The sequence below is a fragment of the Myotis lucifugus genome, unplaced genomic scaffold, assembly GCF_000147115.1.
Source record: "Myotis lucifugus unplaced genomic scaffold, Myoluc2.0 scaffold_202, whole genome shotgun sequence".
Lineage (NCBI taxonomy): Eukaryota > Metazoa > Chordata > Mammalia > Chiroptera > Vespertilionidae > Myotis > Myotis lucifugus.
In genome coordinates, this window is record NW_005871250.1 from 635,621 (window position 1) to 653,892 (window position 18,272).

Here is an 18,272-nt window from a genome sequence, read left to right on the forward strand (position 1 = left end):
CAGTCCCTCGGGACAGCACCCTGTCCGCTTGCCAAGCACCGGCCACTGTAGTTGCTGGGGCTTAGGGTAGCTCAACTCTGCTGTCCCTTACAGCGTCCCAGCCTGACGGCTTCCAGGAGGCCCGGCCTGGGGGGGCCAGGGAGGAGCAACAGGCCTCGGGCTCCGGACGGTCCAGCAGCTCCGAGGACTGCAGCCTGGAGGAGCTCCTCTCCGCCGCCTCAGACAGCTATCACCTGCCGGAGCCAGACGACCTGGATGACCCGGAGCTGCTCATGGACCTGAACTCCGGTCAGGAGGAGGAGGAGGCCGAGACCTTCGCCCCCATCTTGGCTTTCCTGGATCACCAGGGTTACGCCGACCACTTGAAGAGCCTCTATGATTTCTCCTTCTCTTTCCTCACGTCTTCCTTTTATAGCTTCTCCGAGGAGGACGAGCTGGTGGTCTACCTGGAGGCCTCCAGGAAGTGGGCCAAGCGGAGCCACATGACCTGGGCCCATGCCCGGCTCTGCTTCCTCCTGGGCCGGCTGAGCGTCAGGAAGGTCAAGCTCTCCCAGGCCAGGGTGTACTTCGAGGAGGCCATCCGCATTCTCAACGGGGCGTTTGAGGACCTGTCCTTGGTGGCTGCTCTGTACATCAACGTGGCTGCCATCTACCTGCGGCAGAGGCTAAGGCACAAAGGCTCGGCCCTGCTGGAAAAGGCAGGGGCCCTGCTGGCCTGCCTGCCCGACCGGGAGTCCAGTGCCAAGAACGAGCTCGATGTGGTGGCCTACGTGCTACGCCAGGGCATTGCGTCGGGCAGCTGCCCCCTGGAGGCCCGGGCCTGCTTCCTGGCCATCCGATTGCTCCTAAGCCTCGGCCGGCATGAGGAGGTCCTGCCCTTCGCGGAACGGCTGCAGCTTCTCTCTGGACACCCTCCCGCCTCGGATGCGGTGGCCACCATCCTGAGTTTTCTGTATGATAAGAAATACCTTCCGCACCTTGCAGTGGCCTCTGTCCGGCAACGTGGTCCCCAGAGTGCCCAAGGGATGTCCCTTCCGGTTTGGCAGGTCCACCTGGCCCTCCAGAATGCTACCAAGCTCCTCCGCGTTCCCTCCACAAGCTGGAATGAAGTTTCCCCCCTGGCCTGTCCGGCGCTCAGGCAGGCGCTGGCCGCCTGTGAGGAGCAGGCAGATCGGCGCACCCAGAGGGCCCTGTGTCTCATCCTGTCCAGAGTGTACCTCCAACACAGGTCTCCTGATGGTGCCATCTACTACCTGAGCCAAGCCTTGGTGCTAGGGCAGCTGCTGGGGGAGCAGGAAGCCTTCGAGTCTGCCCTCTGCCTGGCATGGGCCTATCTCTTAGCCAGCCAGGCGAAGAAGGCTTTGGACATCCTCTACCCACTCCTACACTCCCTGAAGGAGACAGAGGATGCTATCCAAAAGGGGGTAGTCCAGAACCTTCTGGGACTTGCACTTCAAGGTGAAGGCCGGCTGAACAGGGCAGCCAAGAGCTATCTCCGGGCCTTGAACGGGGCCCAGGAGGTGGGGGATGTGCGTAACCAGGCAGTGACTTTGGCTAATCTTGGCCATCTCTCCCTTAAATCTTGGGCCCAGCAGCCAGCCAGAGACTATTTCCTTCAGGCCGTCCGACTCTATTGTCAACTCCAGGGCAGTGTGGAGACAGACATGGAATTAGTACAGGTGCTTCTCTGGTTGGCCCAAGTCCTGGTGTGTGGATGCCAGCTGGCCAGTGGGCGCCTTTGTTATGAAATGGCCTTGCTGTTTGGCTTAAGGCATCGGCACCTAAAGAGTGAGTATGTCCCCTGCTGCTGGGCAGCTTGAGAGCAAAGTGTTAGAGCACGTTTTGCCCTTTTCCTGTCTCAGGTCATCTCATTCATGTCCCTGCTTTATGTTCAGGTCAGCTTCAGGTCACCAAATCCCTCTGCCATTTCTACAGCTCTGTGTCCCCAAACCCCGAGGCATGCATCACCTATCACGAGCACTGGCTGGCCCTGGCTCAGCGACTCAGGGACCGGGAGATGGAGGGGCAGCTGCTGGAGTCCCTCGGGCAGCTGTATCGGAACCTAAACACGGCCAGGTGAGTCTGGGCTTAGGGGAAAAGTCCTAGAAACATCCTTTTTCCTTAAGGAGAAACACTATTCTCTCCTGCAGGGTGTCAAGTCCAATGCCCATGGTATGTTATAGTTCCCGTTTTGTTTTTTTTACTTCAAAATAAGATATGTGCAGTGTGCATAGGAATTTGTTCATAGTTTTTTTTTAAACTATAGTCTGGCCCTCCAACGGTCTGAGGGACAGTGAACTGGCCCCCTGTTTAAAAAGTTTGAGGACCCCTGCCTTAAGGAGAAACACTATTCTTTCCTGCAGGGTGTCAAGTCCAATGCCCATGGTATGTTATAGCATCAAGGAAAAGAGCCTGGGCTTTGCAGCTTCAGTGCAAGCCCAGTGTCGTCATCACTTACCAGCTCTGTGGCTTTGGACCAGTTATTTAATTTTTCCAAGTTTCAGCTTCCTCCTCAGTTGAAGAAGGACAGTGATGGCCTCCATGCTATAGTATTTTTGTGAGGAATAAGTGAGTTAATGCACATGGGCCACTTGGAACAGTGCTTGATATATAGAAAGGGCTCGGGAATGTTGCCTCTGTTACAGTTACTTGTGTTTCCATAACAACCCATCACTTGCCCATGGCTGAGGATGCGTAATGAGGAGAGGTGGCTGTTAGGAACCCAGGTCTCCCTCACCTGAAACAGCTGGTACTAGAGAAAGGACGCAAAGTAAATACATTCCCTGAAAGTAAATACATTACCTTATTCAAAGTAAAGAAAGTTGTTTGGGCCCTTACCTTTAAAATTAAACTGGAAATTATAAAATTATAAAGTTTATTTTCACTTTTTAGTTCAAAATACTTGGGCTATAACTACAACTATGCACCAAGTCTTGGAATAAACAACAAAAGAAGTATTGACTGTAGCTTAATTGTGCTGACAAAATTGTGTAATAGTACAATGAAACATCCTTTGTTTTGTGTGTTTTTTTCAGCAATCTCTTAAAAAGCTTTATTTTTGCAAAAATATACCCAAACTATTTTACCCAAAGGCTTCTTTTAACCCTTTGGTATTTAAAGTATTCTCAAGGCGTCCGCCCCTCCTGCTGGTATTCTCTCGCCTGTCTCCTCACTGGTCTAATCTACTTCATTCTCATTTGTCAGGGCCTGTGGCCTGCAGCTCTGCTCTCTAACAAGCCTTTAATTCACTCTATTAAATTCCACATGGTTTGCAAGATACTCAATTGCATTTTGCAACAGATTAGCATTGTAGCATTGAATTCATAATTGTGAATGACCTCTAAAATAGAGCAGAGATAATTGCTAGTGTTGCGCAGAGAGAGGTGGCTGAGGAGAAGCTAATTAAATTATAATTTTGCTTTTCTAGGCTACACGGTAGGCAATCTGGTAACCTTAGGCACTTGGATAATCAAATCATAAATAATAAAATAAGGACCCCTCTCTCTCTCTCTCTCTCTCTCCCTCTCCCTCTCCCCACCCTCTCTCTCTGTGTCACTCTTTCTCTCCCTCACCCTTTCTCTCTCTTATAAGAATCAGGAGTCCTGCAATCTCCCTTTACCTGTGCCTCAGTCCCAGGAAGGGGACAGATTCTTAAGGCTGTGGGCTTTCTTTAGAGGACCTTTTAGATCAGAGACCTAAGCTTTTGGGGTTTTGAAAACTCTGTGGTAGGTTCAGAAGGTCATGGTGTGGGGACCATAAGCTCCATGTGGGCAGACATGTCGAGCAGAGAAGTTGGCACAGAGAAACATACAATCCATATCTGTGTGGGTCAGCTGAGTAGTAATTACAGTAGTCTCCCGTTACCCCCGGTTTTGCTTTCCACAGTTTCAATGAACCGTGGTCAACTATAGTCCTAATATGTTCAGTGGAAAAGTCCAGAAATGAACTGCATGCTGTTCTGAGTAGCATGACATCTCTCTCTGTGCTCCTCCACCCTTTCTGGGACTTGAACCACACTTGTCCAGTGTGTCCATGCTGTACATGCTACTTGCCCATTAGTCACTTAGTGGTCCTCCTGGTTCTCAGATCGACTGTAGAGGTATCACAGTGCTTGTACTCTAATAATCCTTATTTTACTTCATAATGGCCCCAAGGCACAACAGTAGTGATGCTGGCAATCTGGATATGCTAAAGAGAAGCCGTAGGTGTTTCTTTATAGCACAAAACAGTGCATAAATAGGGATCGATACTATCCATCGTTTCAGGTATTCATTGGGGGTCTTGGAACAGGGGTACTACTGTAGTTATTTAGTGCAGTAGTCTACTAGTTCTAGCTCTTACATTTAAGTCAATCAGTCATTTTGGGTTCATTTTTTAAATATGGTTTGAGGTAGGGTCCAGTTTCATTCTTTTGCGTGGATATTCAGTTGTCCAAGTACCACTTGTTGAAAATTTATTTTTCCACATTGAATGTTTTGGGACCCTTGTTGACAATCAATTGACTATAAAAATAAGTGTTTATTTCTGGACTCTCAGTTCTATTCTATTGATCAATATGTCTAGCCTATGCCAGACTATACCATTGTGTTTATTATAGCTTTGCAGTAACTTTTAAATTGGGAAGTGAGTTCACCAAACATGTTTCTCAAGATTGTTTTGGCTATTTGGGTCCCTTGCCTTTCTATATGAAATTTAGCATCTTTTCAGTTTCTGCAAAGAAGCCAGCTGAGATTTTGATAGGGAGAATGTTGCATCTGTAGATCAATTTGGGTGATATTGCCATCTTAACAACATCCTGTCTTCGACTTCATGAACATGGATGTCTTTCCATTTACTTAGATCTCCTTTAATCCCTTTCTAGTGTGTTGTAGTTTCTATAATATACATCTTTCACTTCTTTTGTTAAATGTATTCTGAGTAGTTTTTGATGCCTCTATAAATGCAATTGTCTTCTTAATTTCACTTTCAGATTGTTCATTGGCATTTATAGAAATACAGTAGATTTTTACATGTTAATATTGTATCCTGCAACTGTTTATTAGTTCTAATAGTGTGTGTGTGTATTCCTTATAGTTTTCTATATATAAGATCATGTCACATGCATATATAGCTTTACTTCTTCCTTTCCTATCTAGATGTCTTTTATTTCATTTTTTGTCTTATAACCTTAGATAGAATCTTCAATACAATGTTTAATAAAGGTGGCAAGAGTAGAAATTCTTGTTGTGCACCTGATATTAAGGAGAAAGCTTTCAGACTTAAAGCTTTCACCATTAAGTATAAAATTAACTGTGAATGTTTCATAAATTCTCTTTATTAGGTTGAGGAATTTCCATTCTATTCTTAGTTCTTTGAATAGAATAATAATTTTTATTATTAAAGAGTTATTTTTTTTCAAATGCTTTTAATGCACCTATTGAACTTACCATGTGGGTTTTTCTTTTATTCTAGTAAAAAGGGTATTGAGTTGATTAATTTTACTATGTGGAACTGATCTTGCCTTCCTGCGATAAATCCCACTTGATTATGGAGTATAATCCTCTTTATATGCTGCTGGATTCAATTTCCTACTATAGGTGGAATATTTTTACATCTATATTCATAAGAGATATCGATCTGTATTTTTCTTTTCTTGTGATATTGTCTGGTTTTGCTATTAGGGTAACACTGGCCTCAACATGTGCTGGGAAATGTTTCCTCCACTTCTATTTTTTGAAAGAGTTTGTGAAGGATTAGTGTTAATTCTTCTTTAAATGTTTGGTAGAATTCACCAGTGAAGCCATCTGGGCATGGGCTTTTCATTGTAAGGAGTTGTTTTGTTCTTTTTTAAATTAATAATTTAGTCTTGTTGGTTGTTATAGGTCTATTTAGATTATCTATTTCTTCTTAAACAGTTTGATAGTTTTTATTTTAGGAATGTGTCCACTTACCTAGATTGTTTAATATGTTGGAGTACAACTGTTCATAGTATTCCCTTATCATCCTTTTTATTTCTGTAGTTATTTCTGGTAGTAATAATGTCTCCACTTTAATTCCTAGCTTTTCTCTTACTTTTCTTGATTAGACTAACAAAAGATTTGACTCAAAATTTTTTTAAAAAGAACCAATTATTTTATTTTGTTGATTTTCTCTATTTTTTTATTCTCTATATTATTTGTATCTGATTTAATATTTATTATTTTCTTTCTCCTGTTTGCTTTGGGTTTACTTTGCTTTTCTTTTTCAAGTGTCTTAAGGTGGAATGTTAGGTTACTGATTTGAGATTTTTATTCTTTTTTAATATAAATATTTACAGCTATAAATTTCTCTCTGAGCACTGCTTTCATTCCACTCACTCCAGTTTTGATATGTGGTATTTTTCTTTTCATTCATCTAAAAGTATTTTCTAATATCACTATTTTTCTGGTTGTTACCTTGGGGATTATAATTAACATCTTCATTTATAACAATCTTATACATTTCCTGGACATGCACACAGTTTTGCACATTCAGATGGTCTTTTAGATTGCTGGGAATATGCTGGAGCTTTTCAATGCCTTCTATGGACAGCTCATTCCCCAACTTTTCCTTTTATTTGTTGTCTTGTTTTCAGCTTCTTCTTTGCTCCAGATGTTTTCACCATCTCAGGCAGCAGCGTTGTTAAACAATTGCTGCACATCTTTTTGGACAAACACCCCAGGGAAAGGGTTATCTACACTGAGTGAGCTCTGAGTCAGGTTGATTAAAAACAAGCCCTGTGAGTGAAGGCTTTCAGGGAACTTCCAGACTTGTCAGATAGTGACAGTTCCCTGGGGACAGAGTATGGGGAATTCCAAACTCACTGTGTCCCCTCCAGTGGCTGCAAGAGGTTACTGGTTTTCCCAGCTACTGTGATTGCCAAGTTAAAAACCAGCCTTTGGTTTTAAGGCTGCCACAGAGCTGTAGAGAGAGATGCTTCTAGACCAGGGGTGGGCAAACTTTTTGACTCGAGGGCCACAATGGGTTCTTAAACTGGACCGGAGGGCCGGAACAAAAGCATGGATGGAGTGTTTGTGTGAACTAATATAAATTCAAAGTAAACATCATTACATAAAAGGGTATGGTCTTTTTTTTTTTTTAGTTTTATTCATTTCAAATGGGCCGGATCCCACGGCTGTTCTAGACTCACTATTCTTAACACGATTCAGCTGTTTTTCTTGAATGAACTCTCCTCAAATTGTCGCAAACCTTTGGTTAACTTCCAGAGTTCTGAAAAAATGGAATGTGACAATTTTTGCCTGTGTTCTCTTTTGTTTTTATGGGAGAATGGATTTTTGGAGATCTTTACTCCATTGTTCTGGAATATGATCCAGACTAGGCTTTTTTTAAATCCTAACATTCTATAACTCTAAGATTCTGGATTTCTATTTGTATAATCGGGAGGAAATAAATATCCACTCTGCTTTACCTTCCGTGAGTGATACCAAGAGGAAGACTGTGAGGTACCTTAAGTGACAGGGGAAACCTCTGCAAACATAAGGTCATCATCCCTTTATAGAAGGCCCAGGTCATCAAGGAGAACGTTCTGAGACTGTGTTTATTTAGCAGGGATAAATCACCCACTTCTGTAGAGCACTCAAGGAAAAAAGAGAACAAAGACCAGTTAACAGACATAGAAAAACAAGTGTTTCCATGCACCCGGGGGTGATTACTGTAAGTTAGCACTAAGCTTCCTGGTGGCGGAGGTAAAAGGGGAAAGCCATATGTGGTTCACACTGCCTGATGAAAGAACAGAAGCAAATATATCTGTTGGAGCAAATTTTTTCTTGGCACTGATTTCTAGGGGGAATTCATTAAGTGAGTTTTGATGTAATGGATGCATTTTTTTTTCAACTGAACTTCCCGCAGGGATTTCCATTTCACAAAACCCAGAGCCACCCCAGGCAAAGGCAAACAGTGCTCACAGGTGAGATGGCCGGCTCTGCAAGGCTAGGTTTGGAGAGGAAGGAAGGAACACCAACAGGGAAGGGTCAGGGAAGACTTCATGAAGCTCATAGCATGTGAGGGTGCCCTTGAGGGAGAAGTAAGATTTTGAAGGTGAGAAAGGATAAAAGAATGGAATTTGGGGTAGAAGGAGCAGCAGTTATAATGGAAACGTGGGGAAGGTGAGGGCACATTTGAATGTTACAGTGCAGTAGAAAGATGGATGGACCATGGGTCAGTAATAACAATGATAGCTAATATTTAAATATTTATCAAGTGCTTACTCTGAGCACTCTCATTTTATTGTTCCATTTAAACCTTACAACAATCCTCCGAGGCAGGTTTAAAAGACAGTTTAATGTTCATCTGGATATGGGTACGAAGGGAGAGAGGGGACTCTAGGCTGTCCCCCAGGAGGGGATGTGGATGGAGTTGGGGGATGGGCATTTGCAGGGGTGGGCGTGTGCCCAGTGAGCATCCATTGTGAAAGTGGTTGGGGTTAGGGTCCTCACAGTCACAGAAAGCATTTAGTGATGTGCACTGTTTACTGAGCAATGTGTAATCTCAGGATACCCGTACGAGGTAGAAAGAGCTGTAGAAATTGAGGGCTAATGAAGCCTGGCTTGCAGCTGTGATGATTCTGATAGAGTCAATCTGAGGAAGTTCTGGGAGTCTGTGTGTTTAATAAGCTCCCTAGGGAATGCTGAATCCCGTGGGCTGTGAATCAGGCTTTGAGGAATGTGGGTGTTACAGGACTAGTTCAGGGCTGGGACTCAGAAGAAGGGAGTTCTGGCCTTGAGTCTTCCTCTAACGTGCTGTGCATCCTTGCACAGTCACTTCCCATCTCTGGGCCTGTTTTCTCTATGAAATAATGGGGTTGGACTAGGTCAGTAAGTCTCAACCCAAGCTGTACAATGCAGGCAGTGTGGGAGGGCTTTGGCAGAGTGTTGCTGCCTGAGCCACACTCCCCGAGTGTCCCAGGGTGCCCTGGCATGGAGCACAATGAGGTGGGTTCGCCTGTGTACGTATGTTTAAAAAGCTTCCAGGATATTCCAATTGCTGCCAAGGTTGAGAACCACTGATCTAGATGATGCCCAGTGCTCCTTCTTGTTCTAGAATGTCAAATCTGTGCAACATTACATTAGCTGTGCCTCCTTTCTTCATTAATCCCTGTCATGAGGGAAGAGTATCCTACATAAGACAGTTTTTTCCAGATAATTAAAGAGCACTCCATTAAACCTGAACCTTTGAAAACTTCTACTCTTCTTCGGTACTTCTTTTTAAAACACCAAAAGTTTTTGATGATTTAAAGTTACCACTATGGTCATTCATTTGTGCATTTATACAATAAGTAGGCCTTTGGCATCTGCTGTGTGTTAAGTGCTTATGGAAAAAATGTTCAAGTGCAGTAGAAAGATAGATGGAGCATGGGTCAGTAATAACGATAACTAACATTTAAATATTTTATCAAGTGCTTACTCTGAGCATTCTTGTTTTATTATTACATTTAAACCTTGCAACAATCCTCCGAGGCAGGTACAATTATATCCCCATATTACAGATGGGGAAAACAAGGCACAGAGAAGTCCTGTACTTTCTTACAGCCAGTTAAGGCAGAGCCTGGTTCAAATCACACCCAGACCTTCCTGTGTGACCTGAAACAATGTTGTTCCCCCCGCCCCCCTGAGAGCCTCCGTTTCTCCCTGTGCTAAGGGACTCTGAGGCCCTTTGGAGCCCTCCCACCTTCTGAGTCCATGTTCGCCCCTCAGGTCCCTCAGGAGGTCCCTCACCTGCATCAAGGAGAGCCTGCGGATCTTCATCGACCTGGGCGAGGAGGGCAAGGCTGCCGAGGCCTGGCTCGGGGCTGGGCGTCTCTACTACCTCATGCAGGAGGACGAGCTGGTGGAGCTGTACTTGCAGGTGGGCCTCCTGCAGAGCTCATCTGCCGACTTGGGCCAACTGGGGAGGCAGCTGCACCCTCCAGAGCAGTGGTTCTCAACCTTCCTAATGCCGCCACCCTTTAATACAGTTCCTCATGTTGTGGTGACCCCCAATTTCATTGTTACAAGTTGAACATAATTAAAGCATAGTGATTAATCACAAAACAATACGTAATTATATATGTGTTTTCCGATGGTCTTAGGCGACCCCTGTGAAAGGGTCATTCGACCCCCAAAGGGGTCACAACCCACAGGTTGAGAACCGCTGCTCCAGAGGGACCATCAGGAGCTGGAGAGGTGTTGGCCTCTCCTTGGAGGGAAAGTCAACACTGGGCTGCTTCTTGGACACAGGTGGGAGCCAGGGCAGTCTGGCAGGCTGCATACAGGTGGCAAAGGGCCAGTCCCGGGTCCATATACACATGGAAGCTCCCAAAGAACGTGGTGGGAGACTCCCTCACCGGAATGCCAAGCACGTCCATCTTTCCAAAGCTTGACACACACCTTGCCTTCAGGGCTGTGCTGCAATATGAGGCGAGGTTGATGTGTGTGGAGTGTTAACATTATTGTTCTCTAACTGTGTGGCCTTGGACTTGCTACATGAGCTCTCTAAGATTCTGTTTCTTCATGGGTGAATCCAGTCTCTAGTAAGGATTAGGTATATCACCTGTATAGTAAATGCATATGCATAGTAAGCAGTTACTAAGTCTTGGGGCTCAATAAATGCTTAATAAGTGGTATTTCATTATTATTACTATTATCTGCAAATACTGACATCATGATAGTATGCAAGATTTGTTTCATGTAAAATATGCTCATTATCTTTGCTTCCTTCCCATTTCTTATTTTCTTCCTTTTTATTCCCCCCTACGCAATTAGTTAAACTCACATAAACTCACTCGCACTGGGACTGAAGGTTGTGTAACATTGATTGAATGCACAGGAGACTTTGGTAAACACATCACAGGCATGATGTGGATGAATCCTCATTACAAATGCAGCAGGAGTTTCAATTGAAATTCCCATTTTACCGATGAAGCTCACTGAGGCTGAATAACTTGCTCAAGATGAGACATGTAGTAAGTGGTGGAAGTGGCCCCCCGGCTGTGTGAAGTAAAGCTTTCACTCTCAGACTCCATCCTGCTTTGGCGTTTTCGAGCTGGAAGGATTTTCAGAGCAGATAGTTCAGTCTTGCCTCTCACTCTTCGGGAGACGGAGGCCCAGAGGAAGCTGTTCAGGTTGGCAGCAGAGCCTCTGACTCCAGGATTCCGTTTCACCGCCCCCTGTCTCTGTAGTGGCGTGTGCGGTAACAGTAACTGTGGGGTCTTTTCCCAGCGAGAACTGGTCCCAGGCCCACCCAACCCCAGACTGCCATCTACCTTGGACTTCTGCAGGTCATTGCCATGGAAGTCTGGCCTGAGCTGCCGCAGCTGGGCTGTCGTGTGTTCTTCACTCCTCACCTTCCATGCCACGTTCTGCTTCGATGCAATATAGACTAGCTTGCTAGAGAGAAAGAGGTCATGGAGGCTAGGAGAAGGGTGTTGGGCTGGAAGACACTAGCATTTGTTTGCCACTAACCACTGACGTGAATGTGGAGAGGTTTCTTAATATTTCTGAGCCTCAGTTTCTCCATCTGGAAGTTCAGTCATTAATATGAACAGTTCACAGTTTTGCCGTATCCGTGTACTCTTTATATCACTATATACTCATTTTTTTCTGATTTAACTTCAAGTTGACTTAGCGTTTTACACTAAACAATGCTATCTGAAATCACAGGTTTTGATGTAATAGTCTTTTTTTCTTAAAACACGTTAAAATAAATACTGGTATATTAAAACATAGAATGTTATGTGTACAGCTGAAAATTATTCTAGGGCCATCCGATGTAATCTCTCATACAATGATAGGGAAATGCTGGGCTAGAGAATCTCAAAGTCTTCCTATCAGCTCTATGAGTGTGGAGGGCAATTTGGGATTCTGGGGACACCACAGAGGGTTAAGCTGGGTGGTCAGGCACTCACTCCTGCCAGTCCTGTGGATGCTTGAAGTCCTCTCTGCCTTTGACAGTTGTCTCTGTCCCACCCAGGCAGCCATCCAGAAAGCGCTGAAGCCAGAAGAGCCCTCCCTGGCCCTCAAGCTCTATGAAGAAGCAGGTGATGTGTTCTTCAATGGGACCCGCCACAGGCATCGCGCGGTGGAATATTACCGGGTAAGTCCCAGGCCGCACAGTGTGCCCGCCAGGCCCTGGCACAAACCTGGGAGAGGCCATATAGACTTCAGCCTGGACCTGCCTTCCCCTCTTTTGCTGGTATTTCTTTTCCTTCTCTTTGTTGATGTAAAAAACATCCAAGTCTGGAGAGAATTTTTATGAGTTTATTGAGCCAAACTGATAACAATTCCTGGGAAGCAAAATCTCCACAGATTAAGAAAATGTTCCAAAAAATGGCAGTTTTAAGCTTATTTTATACATTAGCATCAAAGGAGGAGGCATGAGGGAATACATGAAATCCATTGATGGGAGATTAAGGGGACAGGAGAAGGCAAAGCGGGGAAATCTCTGGGATTGGATAAAAAGTAAAAGAGAGACATGTATTTCTTTTACATTGGTGGGTACAGGATAGTTGATAATATTGGCAGCACATGAGATGGTATTGGAGAAACAAGATAACAAGGAGGAGTTCTGTGGTCTTCTAGTTTGTGGATGTGGCCTAAGGGGTCTGGAAAATTACCCTGACACTTAAGGTTAAGATTGTCCTTTGCCAAGGAAGCTACAGGCCTAGGATGTGACTACTGCTATGACCCACTTTCAGTGAGGAATTTCTATGTTCAGACCATCCTATGTGGTTACTTTTCGTCTCTGAGTTTGTAGGGCCCATCATGCAGGCCTCCCCTGAGTGTGTAGGATATGTGGCCCCTTTTTCTCCACACCTTGCTCATCCCGTGCCCACATACTTCCTCTCTCTTCAATCTGGCAGGCTCTCAAAGAAGGAGCTGATGAACTCTGTCCTTCTCAGGCTTGGAGAAGAGGCCATAATAATTGCATCTCTCAGGTGCACGGTGTTTCACAGTGTGTAGCACACTTATCTGTGTACCAGAATGCTCCCAGGCACCACTGGAGGCAGGTGGGAGATGGCTGGTCCATGGAGAAACACATCTGTTTAATATGTTTTTATCAAGTATAACACCAGCTCATCAAACCCATGATTTCACAGACATCACTGCAAAGAATGAGACAAGATAATAAAAGGGAGTTGATTTAACAAATAATATTAATAAATAAATGTCTAGATGTTAAGCAGATATGTCAAAAGTCATAATTTTACCACTGACTGAAGTTGTAAACATTGTCTTCTTTGATCTTAAAAATCTCACTTATTCAGATATTAATTCATTTGCTTGTTCAGTTGATTAATCACTCATCAAACATTTGTGAGTCACCCATTATGTGCCTGTCACTGAACAAGGAACATGACCCTGACTATTGAGGGGCTCATTGTCATATGCATTTTTATAGATGAGAAAGGCTCAGAGAGATGACGTGACCTGCCTAACATTCTGTCATAATAAAAATAATAGAAATGACCATTGGTTGGGTACTCTCATCCTACACACATATGTACTTTGTAGATTGGCGCTGTGGGTGCTGAGGGAGCACATGGCTGGGAGGTAACTTTCCTGCTCTCAGTTTTCCCAAACTTAGGAGGCCCGATGACCTCTAGTCCTTCCACCTCTAAGATCTGGTCAGAGCAACCAAGAGCCAGGGCTGAGAGAGTGAGCTGAGAAAACCCATGTATGGATGACCAAGTTCCTTAGTTTCAGTTGCTACCACCCCCCAACCCAGCAGGAGAACGTGAGCCTCCTGGAGTATGGTGCACACGGGTCATTCATGGGAGACTAAGATTCCTATGCCTCTCTCCGCAGGCGGGGGCTGTCCCTTTAGCGAGGAGGATGAAGGCCGTGAGAACCGAGCTCCGGATTTTCAACAAGCTGACCGAGCTGCAGATCAGCCTGGAAGGCTACGACAAGGCTCTGGAGTTTGCCACCCTGGCAGCCAGGCTCAGCACAGTCACAGGTAGGTGTCCTGCACTGAATGGGTGGGGCAGACCCCCCCCCCCGCCCCCCGCCTCCCCAAGGAGGTGCCACAAGGCGCCACAGCACGGGCTCTGGAGTCAGACTGCATGGGTTCATGTTCTAGATCCAACTGCTGGGAGACCTTAGCTAAGGGAGCAGCTGGAGTCTCGAGTTTGTCTTTGGCAAATTAGGATTAAAAGTAGCACCCACCTCGTGCAGTTGTTATGAAGACCAATGATTGTCCACGTAAACCTGCAGCATAGTGCTTGGTACCTAACTCGTCCTGGATAAGTGTGACCTGTGTTGCTCTAATTCTTAGATTATCATGGGTGTTACTTCCCAGCACAGGGCAAAAGGTATTTTATTCTATGCATGGGCATTGCCTTGCAGAGAAGAAACTGTGCCCTAAATGTTTAATTGGTTGATTGTGAGTCAAATGCATATTTTCCCCCCAAAGAACTGAAATGTAAATGAAGGTCAGAATCCCATTAACTTAACTCACCCTGTAACCAAAATAGTTTGCATTTGCCACAAAAGTTCATGGGAAACAACCTAAGTCATTAAAGGAGAAAGAAGGGAGACTAAAAGAAAGATTTTTAAAGAGCCCCCACTGCATTGCATTTGGAATGCTGGTGCCTGAGGGACAGCAGGTTTGGTCAGAGGAGGGATTAGATGTGGAGGCAGGTGCAGTCTTCCTGAGGATGCCAGAGGAGACTTCTGGGCATGCTCAAGGGCATGGGATGTTGATGCTACTGGACATTATTGTGTCTAATTGCACTTGGGAGCTCCCTCTCTCCTCATCCTATCTTTTTCTTTACTGCAAAGAACCCCTGAGGGGCTGTCTGCTGATCTCAGGAGAGGCCTTGGAGGCGCCAGGCAGCTGCCTCTGGGTGCACTCTTTATCCTCCCCTGGGCAGAGCCGAAGGGAGCTGTTTCCCACCCTTTTATGCTTCCCTGTGACTGCATTTGTCCATATCAGAATTATCTCTCCCTTGGATTTTCTATTATAATTTGGGCTTTTGGGTCTTTAAATCTTAAAAGTGATGTTTTTAGATTGCATCAAACAGCCACCTTGCACATATGCCACTCCCCCCCCACCCCCAAACCACCCATTGGAAGCCTTTGTTCTCTTTAAAAGGCCACTTTGTTATTGAAACAACAAACCCACCCAAAACCAAAATAAGATCTAGGCTCCCTAGAGCAGAGGCTCTTAGTGTGGGTTACTGGAGAGCAGGTCTCTGTGGCTTCTGGGAGACCCTGAGATCCAAGCTGGTGGCAGCCCAGAGCCCTCAGGACAGCCCGTGTGTGGAGCTGACAAGTGTTATCTCCTTGTAAAGAATCCGTAGCTGTTTCAGCAAGCTCATCTTGTCACCACGTCCCCCACAGGAATTTGGAAATAATTATTTCCCAGAATCTCAAGTGAAGGTGACACCTGTAATATGGAGAATATTTGCTTCAGGAATCATCCCAGAAAATCTTGACCGGTGCGCTCTCAGGCAGCTGTGTCTTCTTATCCGGGGTGTAATTTTACTTCTATTTGTGGGATTATTTCCGGAATGTTTGTGTCCTGTGAGACAGTAGCCCTCGTGAGGGCAGGGGCCTGTTCTGCTCTGTTCCTCATGTCCCGAGCCCAGTCCCTGACCCTAGCAGACCTCCACAGAACTGTGCAGAGCGAATGAGGGGACGGGTGATGGGAAGTGCTGGCTGCCGGGGTCTTGCTCAGTCTTCCGATCCCTAGGAGATCAGAAGCAGGAGCTGGTGGCCTTCCACCGTCTGGCCACAGTGTACTACTCCCTGCACATGTATGAGATGGCCGAGGACTGCTACCTGAAGACTCTGTCCCTCTGTCCGGCCTGGCTGCAGACCCCCAAGGAGGCCTTGTACTACGCAAAGGTATATTGTCGCCTGGGCCGACTCACGTTCTACCAGCTGAAGGTAAGAGTCAGGGCTTCTAAGGTCAGGTGAGAGCTGCCATTCAGCCATGTTCTTCCCGGACCCTGGGCCTTCAGGGTAGAGCTGAGATGTCCCTGAGGGGGAGTCCCGTCTCAAAGGGTGGGGACCGACTCCACTGGGGACCAATGCTCCTTCCACTTCACCCCCATGGAGAGCTCAAAGGTGCCTCCCATCTCTGAGGACAGATAGTAGCTCCTCTTCCTCCTTGCTCTGCTCTGGTTCCTGTGACCACTTTATCTGTCAGGTAGGATGGGCACGTTGCCTGGTTCCTGAGAGCCTATGAAAATATATTAGTCCCAAAACAAAAGCTCCAAAAGAAAAAGAAAAATGAATGCTTACCTGTATGTCTACAAGATGTTATAGGTTAACTAGTCCATTGCAACTCACTTATACAGTTGTGTAAACTATATTTAGGAGCAATCTGGCTACAGGTTACTATGTTTGAGACAATGAGGAGTGGGGTCTTCGAATGCCAGCATGCCTCGGCTTAGTCCCGATTCTCCTGTTTGCTCTGCTGGAGTTGAACCCAGGGCTTGCTTTCCCTGCCTCTTCTAGGACTGTGCTGGTGACCTGAAACTCTCTCACACTTCTGGCTCAAATCTTGTCCCCAGTCATTGGCTTCCCTTTGCCAGAGGTCGGTCTGCTCCAGCATAAGCCTTAATCTCTTAATAAGGTGGTTTCGAGTCGCCTGTGTTTGGCCACAGGGGATCCTCAGGGCAACTCTGCTGTCCTTTTCGTCTTTGCCAGACATGTTTCTGGCCTGAGTTGATTATTGAGTTATGAGGGTTGATGGGAACCAGACATCCCTGTTGAGTCTCACCCGAGGCAGATCTGTGCCTCATCCCCACCCTGTAGGGAGGGAGGCCTGGGCATGGAGGCCCCCAGCCATCGTGCCTCTGCCCACAGCTCCCAGCAAGTGGCTCAGGGACAAAGTGCGTGATTGGATTGTGTCAACTAAAGGCTCTACAGCTGCCAGGGAAGAACTCAACTCCAGCTAGCTTAAGCAAAATTAAGCAAAAGAGGAAGTTTGTTTGCTTAAATAACAGGGAAGTTCAGGAATGAATTTAGTTTCCCATCATGCATTCCCTGCCTCCCTCTATCTGTTGGTTCTGTATGCTTCTCCTTCCCCATGTTCCTTAGTGCCCCCCCGCCATTGACAGGCCCAAGCCCATATCTAAAAGGGTAAGGGACCATTTTCTCGGCTAGATCACACTGGAAGGCCTTGGGGAGGGACTGGGATAGGCCAGCTTGAGTCATTTATACCTTCCTGAAGCACTGTGCCTAGGGGATGCTGCTTCGTGATTGGCTGACCCTAGTTAAGGTGCCACCCTGTGCCTGGGGAGGAGGGGAGGAGCTCCCCCAGGAACCAGGAGAGGGATGAAGGTATGTGGGGCAGACACCGTTAGGGCTCCCAGCGCCGCCTCCAGGCCTCTCCTGGAAATGCTGCTAATGCTGTCTCTTCTTTGCCCTGTGCCTTGGGGTTAGGATGCCCATGATGCCACTGAGTACTTGTGGCTGGCCCTGGCAGCAGCGGCCCTGCTGGGCGACGAGGAGCTGCAGGACACCATCAGGAGCAGGCTGGACAGCATCTGCCAGAGCCCCCTGTGGCTCAGCAGCCCGTCCGGGCGCTCCGCAGAGAGGGCGCGGTGGCTGAGTGGCGGGGGCCTGGCCCTCTGAGGAGAGCTGGCCCAGCTCTGACCAGTTGCCATGCCAGAAGTGCCTCCCTGCCTTAGGCTCCTGGACACTAATTGGAGGGTCTAAGTCATCACCTGGCCCAGCCCCTCATTTGACAGTGAGAAGAGGGGCTCCTTCGGTGCTGGACACACAGCGGTGGGAGATGGAGCCCGGAGAGAAGTCCCGGCTGGGGGTCCAGCGCCTTCCCAGTTGACGGTGGTCCTTCCACACAGCTGGCCTCGGAAATGCACTTTTCTCGGCCCACGATTCTCCTGGAGAAAATGAGAAGCCGTGCCCTTGGGAAGCCTTGCTCCTTCCCCGGGGAAATCAGGGACTGGCTGGGAGGAGGCAAGCGATTGGACTTGGCTGCCTCACTGACTTTGCTCAGGGAAAGACCCCTCCCCTTGCCCGTGGAGGGGCCTGGGGACCGGCAGGTGGGAATGACCATGCTCTTAGCCCCAAAGACACAGCCTCAGAGTGGCCCCAGAAAGCACAGGCATGAGGTCGAAGGCAGGTTCACTTGTCTCCATCCTGCCCCGAGGCTCCCCGCTCCCTGTCTCCTCCCCCCGCCCCCCCAAGAACCAGAAGAAGCTTCCCAAGGGCCAGGATGTAAAAATTGAGCCTTAGAAAGCTATGACATAGATGACGTGTAAATAGTGTATATTATTAAATATTGCCCATTTGCATTTGCACAGA

General features: G+C 46.7%; 1 protein-coding gene across 4 annotated transcripts in view; it reads left to right on the top strand.

The window, feature by feature from the left end:
* Positions 1-18,272, top strand: part of SH3TC2 (SH3 domain and tetratricopeptide repeats 2) — a 49,127-nt gene extending 30,855 nt beyond the window's left edge. For all 4 annotated transcript variants that reach the window (XM_023761211.1, XM_006097438.3, XM_023761212.1 and 1 more), the window contains 7 exons: positions 94-1,788; positions 1,896-2,076; positions 9,711-9,861; positions 11,965-12,087; positions 13,800-13,950; positions 15,688-15,884; positions 17,388-18,272. In XM_023761211.1, coding sequence (XP_023616979.1) covers positions 94-1,788; positions 1,896-2,076; positions 9,711-9,861; positions 11,965-12,087; positions 13,800-13,950; positions 15,688-15,884; positions 17,388-17,579 — 2,690 coding nt within the window. In that variant the 3' untranslated portion in view covers positions 17,580-18,272. The remainder of the gene's footprint in view (positions 1-93; positions 1,789-1,895; positions 2,077-9,710; positions 9,862-11,964; positions 12,088-13,799; positions 13,951-15,687; positions 15,885-17,387) is intronic.